General features: G+C 43.5%; 1 protein-coding gene across 1 annotated transcript in view; it reads right to left on the reverse strand.

The window, feature by feature from the left end:
* LOC103797459 (probable E3 ubiquitin-protein ligase HERC1) overlaps nucleotides 1-9,522 on the reverse strand; it is a gene marked incomplete at its 3' end in the record, with an annotated part of 15,231 nt that extends 5,709 nt beyond the window's left edge. Inside the window, exons 1-7 of the mRNA XM_009069679.1 lie at nucleotides 8,593-9,522; nucleotides 5,702-5,896; nucleotides 4,265-4,576; nucleotides 3,458-3,554; nucleotides 1,794-1,937; nucleotides 1,134-1,261; nucleotides 170-330 (exon numbers count right to left, since the gene is read on the reverse strand). Of these exons, the coding sequence (XP_009067927.1) occupies nucleotides 170-330; nucleotides 1,134-1,261; nucleotides 1,794-1,937; nucleotides 3,458-3,554; nucleotides 4,265-4,576; nucleotides 5,702-5,896; nucleotides 8,593-9,522 (1,967 nt within the window). The remainder of the gene's footprint in view (nucleotides 1-169; nucleotides 331-1,133; nucleotides 1,262-1,793; nucleotides 1,938-3,457; nucleotides 3,555-4,264; nucleotides 4,577-5,701; nucleotides 5,897-8,592) is intronic.
* Nucleotides 9,523-13,566: the final 4,044 nt, after the last annotated feature.

Here is a 13,566-nt window from a genome sequence, read left to right on the forward strand (position 1 = left end):
CACTTACTTTCTTCGGTTTAGTAATGGGACCTGTGGAGTTTCCCTGACCACACTGTCCCATTGAATTGTTACCCCAAGCATAAACTTCATTATCTACAAAATACAAATAAAGTAGAAAACAAAACGTGAGATACAACTTCCTTTGCTCAAGAGGATTACGCGTTTTTACACGTTACTGGTTTTACCATGAGAAAGCGCCAAGCAGTGACTGTCCCCGATGGAAATGTCGACTATCCTCGTAGCAGCCAACTCTTCGACGAGCTTGGGCCGGAGAGCGGTCGCCTCCGAGGAGCCACAGCCAAGGCAGGCCCCACAGCCCCACGCGTACACCTAGGGCAGAGCAACCACACGACACGCGCGGTCAGATCCGCACCGCCACCGCCCAGGGGCAAACGGTGCCAGACCAGCACCGGCACAACAACTGCAATCACATGTCCTGCCTGCGCTGCAGATCCTCCAGCCACAGGGCACAGGGATGGGGAGGCTGCCGCGGGAGGCTCCAGCCAAGCCCAAACTGCTGCTCCCCTCCGAGCACCCCCTGCCCCCGGCACCACGCGGGGAAGGCGCTGGGCAGGCCACGGCTGCAGAAATGCTCACTGCAGCACAGGCAGACACCGTGCCAGGAAGGGCACTCATTCACCACCTCACCATTCATCCCCAAGCTCTCCTGGAACTTTCGGACTACAAGTTGCAGTTCGCACCTATAATCCAAAGCACACAAGCATTTTAAAGAGCTACTAAATCACCCAATCACCTGTAATAAAAATTACAGGTACTTCACTGCTTTGCGTTTCCCAGATTTCATTTGATTTTACACTGGTTACTTTGAGTAACCAAAGAATAACACATTTTCCGTAGCCAAACAAGAACATTGGAAAGTGTAGTTTTAGATGGTTCTTCAGCACATTTTTAATTGCTTCGGGGCATGAGGTACTTCAATCTCTAATCAAGAACTTCACTGTAGAAATAAGTAACAAATCTGTAATAGCTAAGCAAATATTCCGATTCCACATCTCCTTCAAGTTCTAGTTGTCCAATTTCTCAACAGTCAAAACAATTAATGCTGAAATAATGTGAACCCACACCATCTTCACCAACTCTCAGAACCCGAGTGAGAATTTGCTTCTGCCTACCTGCCCTGTTGATGTCAAGGCCAGTGAAGACTGGCTCCCAGCACAAACTTTTCGAATAAACATTCCTTGCAAGGCTTCTATAACTTTAGGTTTATACACTCTGTTTGTATCACCATGTCCAAGTTTGCCTGCAAAAGGAGGAAACACAAGTAGAAGGTATTTTCAGTGAATAAATAACAATTAAAAGTGGCCCTAAAAAATTCTTCCAGGACTTTCAAAAATGCCAGAGAGGAATTCTAAAACTAAAACATACTACAGGCATTCCCTTTCAGTTGCAGCAACTACAGATTTGAGTGCATTTTAAAACTGAAATAGCAAACCCAGGCAGTTTAAACACAAAGTTTCCAGGAAGTGAATGGCTACTGTCATATCACCAGAGAATTTACGTGGAAGTTAACAGCCCAGCATTTTTTCCAGAACCGTTCACAGGCTCGCTGAGCTTTCCGCTCTGTGAAACCCCTCCCGCTCCGACAATCCTTTCATTACCTCTATAATCTTGCAGTCCAACTTCAAATATTGTATTTAGATTCTTTGAGAATCCCTTCCTTGAACAGCTACCAAATGGCAACTAAAAACGAGAGCCAGCCTGCAAGGAGGACTGAAACTGAGAGGCACACAGAGTAAGACAAAATTTACTGTCCAAATGCTAGTTTTACCTACCATTGTCTCCTCCTCCAAACGACCACACTGTTCTCCCATCTTTGGACAGAGCTATTGTGTGTGAACTGCCACAGGAAACCTCTCCTACATTGCTAATATCTTTCACTAAAGTTGGAATGTTGCGGCTGTTGCTGTCACCATGACCTAAGGGAAAAAAAAATATTTTCTTTTTTGCGAAGATTTAAGTTCTATTTACATTTTGCAATCCCCATGTATATTGCAATACTCACAAATGATAATTTCTGCCCCCTTTGTGGAAGGATGCACAGTAAGGTTTGGAAGACATCTGTAGTAAAAACATTTAATTCTCGCGACGTACTGCAGAACACCTGCTCACACCTCACTGCCACTAAATCCTCAGACTGTTTTCTACCAAGGTGAAAAGCAATAAGAAGAACTGCTAGTACAAGTGCCCTCAATGCCAGCGGAGTAGGTAGTTACACTCCCTCACGCTGGGCAGCAGGCACCTGAACAGCACGAGGAAACTCAAGGGCTCACGCTCACTGCTGTCAATACCAGCACATACTGCACAGACACTGCAGCCAGCTCTGCACAGCCACAATTCTAACGGGTCCTTTCTGCAGAAACCAAACACATTACACTACCACCACATCATAAAAACTTCCATGTCTAATAAACTCCGGAAAATGGAGGAGAGGGCAAAAAGAACACCACATGGTATCAGTGCCTGATGCCATATGAACAACTTAGTCATTAAATGCTACTTTTTAGCTGTGCACTGGAACTCACCATTGCACACTCAAGCTCCCCAAAGCACATCAAAACTCCACATTAACCTAAAACTCAAGGAGAACATTTCCACAGTTCCCATCGAAATTGTAGGTCAAACCTCTAACCCAGTGACTTATCTTCACAGCAGGAACAGGCTCAGTACTCCTACCGATTACCTCGAAAACTGTGACAGTTGCAAAGCACTGCCCTCATCTTCTGCCCTGTCAGGTACTTGGCTTTCACCCCTCTACACCTGGTGATCACGACATCCAAAGCCAGGACAACAGAAAGGACCTCAAGGTTTCTCTTGAACAGATTTTTCTATGCAAAACCTGTTGGTTCAACTGAACCTGCTCCAGAAGGTGATTTTATACCAGGCATACCAGCAGTACAGCAAATATGGCAAAAAAAACAAGTGACTTTGAGGCAAACAGCAACACTGTGGGGTTTGCTCCAGTTAAATTTAACTTTTAAATGTGTTAAGGTAAAAATATATTAAGCCGTTCTGGCAAACTTCACGTTGAGTATACTTATTATTATCACATTCAAATCAGACCCTCGACATTATTAGCCAGCTACTCTTGACTGTCCACAGAAACACCCTCCCGCCACACTCGATGAGGTTTACCTAGAATCCCAGTCTATTTCAAATGTCTCCTGTTTACATTTCGGTGGCATTAGCAATCAAATGTAGTCTTACAAATGAATGCAAGCAACTCTTCCTGAAATGAAAGCTTTTTAACAAACAGTCCTAGCAAAACGAACTGCATTCCAAGTTTCCAGGCGTCCCTGCAGCAGGTGCCACACGCACACCCCTGTGTATGTGCACGTGCACTCAGACAGGGCCGGCAGGGGAGGCAGCAAACAAACGTATGGAATCACCACCAGACACAGGAGTCCCTCCAACAGCATGGCATGGATTTGAAAATTACCTAATCTCCCAAAGTCTCCCTCTCCCCACGTGTACAGCTCTCCATCCTCCGTCACAGCAGCACTGTGTCTGTAGCCAGCTGACACACACACCACCACCTGCGGCACGTGCAAAAATACAGATTAAGTTTTACAAACCAACTAGGAAGTTTAAAAGCTTATGAGAGTCAAGTTTCAGACACAGGCTATGCAAATTAACTTGTTCATTGATGTGGATCAAGTAGATACATAAATCAACCTTTGCAATCTTTTCTGTTTCTCATTTGCTAAGTGGAAACAAGCACATAAAAAGGCAAGTTCATACATAAAACTGCTAATGATTTATTTATCAAGCAAGTTGAACATAATGACATCCTAGTCTTGCAGGAAAAAGAGAAGCTTTGGAAAAAGCAGCAGTGGATGTTTAAAATGCTGCCCAAAACACAGACAGGTAGGGAGAAGGAGGCCCTTGTACGACAACACAAAACCACTTTTTCAATGAAGCCACCAAAAAACTGCCAGTGAAAGTCCTAACACTGCAGCTAAGAAAAGCAACTGTCTCCTCCCCAGAATGTCACTGCAGTTCCACGAATGCACATGAGCAAGTTTGACTCTTCAGGCTGTGACAAGGTTTCCTGACCATGCCACTGGCCAAATCACGTGCCCAGAGCCAACCCTAAGGCCTAGTGTTTTGCTGACAGCAGACCCAGCTTCAAACAGAAGTCTAGGAAAAACACTGAGCTTTTTCTTACGATTTTATCTATTTGAAGTTTTACACAACATCACAACGGAACAGAACAAAAACAGGTGCTCTCCTACACAAAACATACCTTTCCTTGCAGGGGACCCTGAATAAGTTTGGGGTATTTCTGAGTTGAACTGTTTCCATGTCCCAGCTTCCCATAGTCACCATCACCCCAGCTGAAGACTTCCCCTTCTGTTGTAAATGCTAACGTGTGACCATCAGATCCTTTTGAAGACGACACCTTTTTAATAGACCTATGAGGCTCAAAAGTCAATTTTTTCAGTGTGGACTGATTATTGGAGTCACCCAGGCCTAGTCTCCCATAGCTGCCTTTGCCACAGGCTCTAACGGAGCCATCCGTAGAAATAACAAAGGTACAATATTGTCCAGCTTCAATCTACAAAAAAAAAGAAATTTAAACCAGCAAAACGCAGAGATCAGATAAATGCAAAATTCACATATAGGTCTAGAAGTCTGTATTTGTGAACAGATTTCTTTATATAACCTTTCAGCATAATGTAAAAATTCAGAATAATTTGGACTTCAGTAAGCAGCAAAATTAAAATTCTCAGAAAATATTCTGAGCAAATCTATTTCCTTGAGGTAAAGGATTATTTTATTTATTTCTCTCTCTTGTACAGACTACAGAACTCAGGCTGCATTCAGATCTCCAAAACTCATGGATGAAAACCACAGAAACATGTTGCATAGGTATACACAGTACTGTTAGAAGAGTAACCCATGCATTCAGGTCACACATTCCACTCCCGTGTTATTAGTATTCTGAATGGCCTGGAAGTTTTCTGAATGCATAAATTTGCTTTCTGATGCCCAGTCCAGCAGTCTGTTAGCATATAAAACACATCAGTGACATCCATGGCAACAGGTTCAGAAAACGTACCTAAATTGTCTAGTGACCAAAAAGTGCTTTTACTTAAGTCAACACTGCAAAGCCAATGTAATAACAGAAGAGCAAGCTATTATATTCTGTGTCATGAATCAACAGAAGAGCTCAGTTGCAGCTGCAGAATCTGTGACTGAGCAGGAAGAGCATGTACATTGATCTGCAGAAAGCTAATTAAGGTTGCTGTGTCAGCAGTTAGCCCAGTTTGGACTTTTCAGCTAGGCAACCTCGGTGTGAAAAGCACCAACAGAAAAGAAGATTGAGTCGTTAAGACATCTTTTAACCAACAGTAAAAAAACCCAAAGCAAACCAAACACCAAAACCAACAAAAATACTACAGGCAAGCAAACTTGTCTCTCCATAGCTAGTCAGGTAATTCAGTTGTCCTTGTTACATGGATATCGTTCTGTACGTCACTGAAAACGAAACAGAATGTTTTTTCCAAGCATCAGTAAAAGGAGTGAGACACTTGCAGTAAAGTAACTTCCGTGACCAATTCTGAGCATCATACCTTCATCACAACTTGACACTCAGAAATAAAGTGCTATTTCTCAATTTCATACTGCCACTAAGAGGCCACTGGATGCCACATAATGTACCACTATAACTGTCACTCACTGTCTGTGCATCTGAAAAACTTGGAGCAAGCTTGGGTTGAAGTATCTTCTCTTGAGTTCCTTCTACCAGTTGATGACTGCTGTTACTACCCCAGACATACACTTCACAGGTCTCAGAAACAATGGGAGCATCCCCAGTTTGAATGCTGTCGGGGCTGGCACATGTCCTCGAGTAGTCGGAAGCCATTCGACAAACCTATTAAAACCAGAGATTTGTTACACAGCAGCATTTTGTATTTCTTTCGACACAGTCACAACGTTCAATGCGACTCTAATTGCCCCTCAACATTATTCTCACCATTTCTTGTCTTCCTCTTCTACTCCAGAATGACTCATCTGAGACTGGGCTATATAGTGTGCAGACGTGTGAGGGGGAAGTAAACTACAATTGCCTCAAAGTCTTTTCCAAGACTCACCTCTTCAAATAAGCACAGAGCTGCCTCATACAGAGAACACAAGCCATCAGATGTTCTGGTTGGCTCTCTCCATTGACTTCGATCAGCAGATGATCCCTACAACATTTAAATGTTGTTATTATGAGAACATACTTCTATACAGCAAGAGAGCACCTGTACAAAATACATTAGGGATTTGTTCTTACCGTTAAGCAACATTAAAGGTTCTTTCGATAAGCATAAGTACACTACCTCTTTCTGCTGAGTTGTGATATCTGCATACATTTCAGGAAACCAAAAATGTGACCTGTGGGAAGCAGGTCAAAGGAGGTGATTCTCCCCCTCTGCTCCACTCCTGTGAGACCCCACCTGGAGTGCTGCACACAGTTCTGCTGTCCCCAACACAAGAAGGACATGGAACTGTTGGAGCAAGTCCAGAGGAGGCCACAAAGTTGCTAAGAGGACAGGAGCATCTCCCTGTGAGGACAGGCTGAGGGAGTTGGGGCTGTTCAGCCTGGAGAAGAGAAGGTTGTGTGGAGACCTCAGAGCAACTTTTCAGCATCTGAAGGGGCTACAAGGAGCTGGAGAGGGACTCTGTGCTAGGAACTGCAGTGACAGTGATAACATGGGATAAAATGTTTCTAAAATCATGGGAGTTAAAGTAGGCCTTAGTGGCAAGCTAGCTGAAGTAGGCCTCAGTGGCAAGGTAGCTAAAGTAGGCCTTAGTGGCAAGGTAGCTAGAATAGGCCTTAATGAGAAGAGTGATCATTATCTTAGCAGGTCGATGTGTACCTGTGCACGTACACCTGGGTACCTACCTGTACGTACCCCCTAAATAACAGATAATTATACCACCATCATGGAAAAGCAAATGCTGGCTAAGCATTCTTACTGATTCATCTCTGTGAAAATATCTGGGTTCAGAGCTAATTTCTCCTAATACTGTTTTGCTCTGAAATGCAGGTTATTTGTGTTTAAAGTGATACTTATTTTAAAATGACTAATCATCATTAATTTTGCATTTACATATCTTCCATGTTTCAGTCTCTAATTTTATATCTATCTCAAAACAACAACAAATAGAGATGTCCATCAGGATATTCGATCCCAATTCAGATCCTGCCACTGCGACATTCTTCTCACCGTCTCCACTCTTTAAACTTTTTAGGCTTTAAAATTTATGTTTATTACCAACCAAAACAATTTTAAGAAGAGAGAAAAGAATGACCACTTGAGGGGAAAAAAAACTGTTCCCTGTTTCAGTCTGAGCATATGAGGCAGAAGCTTGCCACAGCCTCTGATTGCACACTGTGCAGTAATTTCATAGCTTTAAAAAGGATGATCAGGTAGGACCAGAAGTAAGCACTCAACATCCAAAGCAATATGTCATACTTCCAGTCCAGCTCATTTCCCTATCACATTAACTTCTGAGCAGTAGCAAAAACGATGAACATCCCAAAGATGCATATGCACAGGTCCAGGTAAACTGGGGAGGAGGAATGTGCAATAAAAATAACTGTGAAATAAAATAAAAATAATGAGAAACCAGGCCTAATGCAAAACTTCGGATTTTGAGCAAATTCAGTAAATGAAGCCAGAAAAACAGTTCCATACTTTCTAAGCCTTTTACTATTAACAAGAATGTACAAGTGTGCAAGTGGACCAAGTATGTCCTTGACTCCTTCCCTGAAGCTAGAGCTAAAAGTGAAACAGCAAAGCAATCCCTGTGTCGTGATCTTTCCCTGTGAGGAAACGGGTGTGCAGGAAGGGAGAGTGTCCTGGGCTGCAGTGTGGGGGTATCCATGGTATGTATTCTATTATCATCTCCACAAGCTGTTAAAGCAGGTGGGGCAGTGATCATTATCACCTTGTCCCTCCCTCAGGGCAATCCTGATGGCTCCCTCAGGGGCTGTCTCTGATTAACAGGCCGTCAGGGACCCATGCAGGACACATCCTCCCAGTGATCCTTATCCCCTGTCCCATGGTGAGGTGACTCACCCCAGGGGTGGGGAGCCAAACATGCTCACAGGGATATAAGCCGGGGTTTGGACCAGCACAGGGAGCCCTTTGCCTGCTGGATTCCCAGAGGACAAGAGCTGCTGCTGGACCTTCAGGAGAGGAGCAGATCTGTGGGATCACTGCTCCAACAAAGCCATCCCTCCAGGAGGACTGCAGCACCATTTAATCGGACTGCTACTACACCCTGACTGACAGGGTGACAGGTTACTTTCTGACTCTGTCAGGTTATTTTCTGACTCTGTCAGGTTACTTTTTTTGTACTGTTGCATTTGTGTTGTTTTGTTGTGTTGTTCATATTAAATTGTACTTCTCACTGGTTTGCTTTTCAAACCAGCACAGAGAGGAAGGGATGGTGTGAAACAAAGAAATATTGAGGGGAGAAAATTCACAGGAAAAACCTTTTAACACATTCATCAAACTATCCAGCTAAGAATGCAACCTGTTACATCAGAGTGTAGAAAAGCCAACCTTTACCTACCAGAGACCGTCGCATCTGTGTTAATATGCTCATAAAGCAATCAAAGCTGATCATCCCTTCTGGACTTTGCAGCAACTTGTTTTTTTCCATGGTGTTTACTACAGCTGAAGCACCTAAAGCCATTTCTATCCACTCGAGAAGGTACCGCAGGGCACCTCGTTGGGCAGCCAAACCGAGAAGCAACTCAGAAGCTAATCTGCGACCTAAAGTATCTGCCCCAGAGTTTGGAATTGTTACTCCCTTAAGAAATGTTGTCACTTGTGACAAACAGTCCAAACCCATCGGTGGAATCTTGCTCTCATTTGCTAACGACAAAGGCGGCAAAGAGCTCACGACCTCTATTGCAGTCTGGATAACATCGTTGCACAGACTGATGCCAGGCCCCGACGCAGGCATCATCCAGCTCTGTCTCAGCAGTGCAAATAACAGGCTTAAGCCAGTCCGAACTCCCATTTCGATGAGCGCGTCCGTACTCGACCTGGGGCGCTCGCTGACAGAGTGCACATCTGTGGACCCAGAGCTGCTCTCCGGCGAGTGCTGCTGCTGCTTCACCTTGCCCTTATCATGGTACTTGTTAGAAAGTGCGTAGAAGACGCGCTGCAACACCAGGAGACGCTTCCGCAGGGCTCCGGCAAACGGAGAGTCCGAGCACACCATCTTTGCCAGTGCCAGCTGGCTGCTCAGAAGGGCATCCAAGTAGTGGTCCTGCTCATCACTGGACAGAGACTCCCGCTCAAAATCTGGTAACTGAGGTCCTTTGAGGCACAGAACCTGCTGGGGCAATGGCACTACTTCTTTATTGCTAACTAACTTAGCATACAAGACAGAAACTCCCTCCCTTGTTGCAATAGACTCGCTGTCTTCTGTGATCCAGGAGCTGTTCAGATGTTCAAGCCATTTCAGCTTCACAGGTGGGACCATAGCTGCCATGTTGGTTTACTCCTTGGCCATTAGTCCTGAAGATGAAAAAAGCTGTAAATACATGTGCAGTGTTATCTACAGATCTTACTACTCACAGCATGACAAATCCTAAAAATCCTCTCAGAAACTAAGTAGCAAAAAAGATTCATCACCAAGAACTACCAAAATTTCACCATTCTACCCACGGGCATATGCAACTTCCTTAACATGATGTAAGAATTACAGCGTAAGCCTGCATTTTCTAAATCCATATACACAAAAATTCACACAAAGCAAACTTAATTTTGCTATGCTTCAATGAAAATACTCTCAAAAAAATTCAATATTCTCTTCAGACAGCAAAACTGAGGGCAAAGACTTCAAAAAAACACACAAGGTGACTCGAGTGTGTACAAGTGAATGGAACACCAGTGTAAACCTTCATGTTACACAGACATGGCCATTAATTCAGGCCTAAGGGCTCAACCCATCAAGCACACGTTTAAGCCCTGCTGTCACAAGCCACTCGTTAAGCTAGACATCTCCTTAAGGTCCACGTCAGAATGCTCAATGCAAACCAGGACAGACAGCTTGGCTGCTGGGGTGGCACTTTATGGCAGAACTATTCATTCAGAGAATAGGCTCTTCAGAGCCACATACACACTACAGCTCTTCTGAGCAAATTTATGTATCAAAAATTCTGTGCTACATTACATGAACGCGTTGTGTAATGTATGAGAGAACTTAACAATGAAGCAACACTGGTTTACCAGATTGCATTCTCTTCCTAATCCTCCTTTCAGGGCACGACAGGCAAACGTTCACGTGGCTTTGCAGTTCTGCAGTGCTCAGTCACCACAAACCTCTTCACCACACTCATTGAAATGAAAGTCTAAGTCATTTCAAAAAAACCCAGAAATGAACTTGTACATTCAAAAGATTCCAGTCTTACTTAGGCGAGTGATGCTGTAAGAAACTACCCCTAAAAGTTAAGTTTACCCAAGAACCATATGCCATGAAGAGAAAATTTGGAAGCCAAACATGGGAAAGGTCAGGTTAGTTTTTAGCTAAGTTTTGAGAGATCTTCTCTATCTTGAAACCAACAATGTAATATTTTGGCTAATAAGCTGGTAAAACAATGACAACAAAAAGTCTTGAGGCACCTCTGTCATTAAGTTTCTAATTGAAATAGCAAACCCTTTTGAAACAGAGGACAATAAATTCTCCCACATCTCCACATCAATCGTGTCTTCCAAGTGCTACAGAGTTGTATTTTAATGTCAGTAACCAGAGCTATAGCTTACTGGTCATTGCTTTGGAAGTACACATGAACAGCACTAACAGACAAGGCAGTTCAAGACCTGTATCTCAGATACCACCAGGGGCAGGGCAGGTAAGTATGTCTCAGCATCATGGTGATCTATGTCTGCAGGAAATCATGCAGTGGGTGGTCCTGCCCCACAGTCAGCTACTTTATATCAGAATTCCAAAAACATACACCGAGTTTGAAAAACTTCGGACGTACAAACACACAGACTGATCACAACCAGCTGAGACCAGGGTTCTTTTAAGTCTACACCTAAGAAATTGCTTCAGAATCCATAAATGAGAGGAACACCCTGCTCCCAAAGGGACGCTGGCGTTATCATTTTAATGCTGGGAGCATTTAGAACTCCAGTTTCTTCTCAGCTCTAAATTTTGTCAAACTAGCTTCTAGAATAATACACAAGAAGGCTTTTTCCAAGTGAAAGTGTTTTCAAACTGCTAATTTTAAAAGACGTGTTGTGTAAAGTAACACACAAATGCTTTACCTCCCATTGCACAAAACAGATTTGTTTAACTCCTGTTTTACAACCATCAGCCATGGGTTACACAGGTTCTGAATGACCACTTTCTGCCCTCCAGCCCCGAAAGCTCCAATGTATTACCATTTCACCAAAAAGTAAACAACTCCCTGAGGGAGAGGCTTGTGTCCTGTGGTAGTCTGAGCGCTATTTGATCCAATTTCACATGAAACCCCTGGGGTGGAGAGGTCTCTGTGAAAGGCTGTGCTACAGCCCTGCTGTGCTTGTAAGGCAGTGCTGAACAGGGAGCGCATCTCGGTCCTCTCTTCGTCTTGACATTTCACTCTTACAAAAAATAAATCTAAAAACCAGAGAACGACCCTACGGTTCTGCCAACATACCTGCCAAAAAGCACATTCTGTGCTATCAAGCACCTGCTTTTATTCCAGCCAAAGAGATTACAATAGATTAGCACCTTCAACAAAAGCCTTATTTGAGGCCCGGTGAGCCTTGCCCGAGTAACTTCTGTTGTACTCCAGCAGACAAACCCCTTACACACACCTATCCCACGGAAACTAGAGGACAGCTGTCAACCAGCATTTAGAGGCAGTGAGCACTCTCTGCATTTCATACTCGACACACCTTCTACTCACACTACACAGCTCCAGCAGCTCAGCCTCCAAGAAACACACAAGGATATTATTACATCCAGACTTTGTTCACAAAGAAAGGGCAACATTTTCTCATTTGTCAGAACGGATTTGTTAACTAACATTTGATCTGAATTGCAACTGTAAGGCCAATTACAAAAACAGCCAAACTCTGGTCTTTTGTGACAAAGTTTGTGCCTCCCCAAGAGGTAAAACATGGGGATGTAGCTACATTAACAAGTTCCCTGAAGACTCATTCCTGGGCTTTACACTATGCTTACACCAGTTATTCTTCATCAGAAACTTCAAAACGTGCTCATGTACCTCAAAGGTGCAAACACTGCTCCTTTTCCGGGAAACTGAGACCGTTTTTCTTCTTCCTCTCGTATGCATCTCTAAAAATAGAGACTGAAGCTTGGATCTGAGCTCTCAGAAGTGACCTACCCTCCTACTGCAACTTTCAGAATACACTGTGGGTCCATCGTGAAAGCAGCACTCAGCTTTAACCAGACACTGCTTGCAATCCTGAAAATGCTCTCTGCATACCAATACACCTTATCTTTGTCTCTGCAACTATCACTGAAGATAAGCAGAAACCAGGAAACAATGGCTAGCACAGCAGACAGCCAGGGGTTATTTCCTCCAGCTCATAGCCTGAGGACCACAAATATGAGGTTCGTAATTGCTACAGAGTCGGGACAAGAACATCTCATTTCTTTTTAGGTGCAGGCAAAAAGACAAGACATTTGACTTTGAAAGCTCATGTGAATGTACTCAGTGCAGTTTCACTCTGCCTAAGCTGACAATGTGGAAGGTACCAAACCTACTGAGCGGGCCAGTGAGTAGTCCCACACACTTTGTAAACAGCTAATCATGTGGTGTGGAAGGTACCAAACCTACTGAGTGGGCCAGTGAGTAGTCCTACACACTTTGTAAACAGCTAATCATGTGGCCAAGCACAAAGGCAGAAGGCAGACAAGAAGGGGAGAAAAGTACTTTTCTTTCATCATCAGTAGCACGAGCCTAAAACAGTCTAAATGTGTAGCAACACCTGCATAAAAGTATTTGCACACTGCAGCATGGAAAACACATCAAAATTCCTAGAACTTTCTGAGATTTCTATTTCTCAAAAAAAGGCAACCAAAAGATCTTTTTGAAATTGCAACAGCTGTTTGTCCTAAAACCAGCCCTATCACATTTTGTTATGTGTTTATATTTTCATATTTTGGGCTCCAGTTAGAGAAAATAGTCTGAAAATACCTTGCTCTACCATCAAACCACTAGCCAGCATTTCACATGTAGCAAACCTCCAAATCTTCCAAGTGAACAGCTCTCACTGAGTCAAAAAAGCTAGGATTTAACGGAGATGATGCCCTGAAAATTAGCTACTGCATAATTTCCAGATATGTAACATTTCTAAATCTGAAATTATTAGAGAAGTTTTGATACTTCATAAAAAATTCCTCTGTCCAGCAGCAGGTGACAAAAAATCTATCCCAACTGACAAAGATGAACCACCAAAGCCCAGCCCTCCTCTGCCCTTATCCCTTCCTTTCTCCTCCTCAGAAGAAAAAGAAAAGTAAATTGTGAGGAAGTGCAACACAAGTCATGTGTCCTAAATTTCAAAACCACAGTTCCTG

This window comes from Acanthisitta chloris, unplaced genomic scaffold (assembly GCF_000695815.1).
Source record: "Acanthisitta chloris isolate BGI_N310 unplaced genomic scaffold, ASM69581v1 scaffold37960, whole genome shotgun sequence".
NCBI lineage: Eukaryota > Metazoa > Chordata > Aves > Passeriformes > Acanthisittidae > Acanthisitta > Acanthisitta chloris.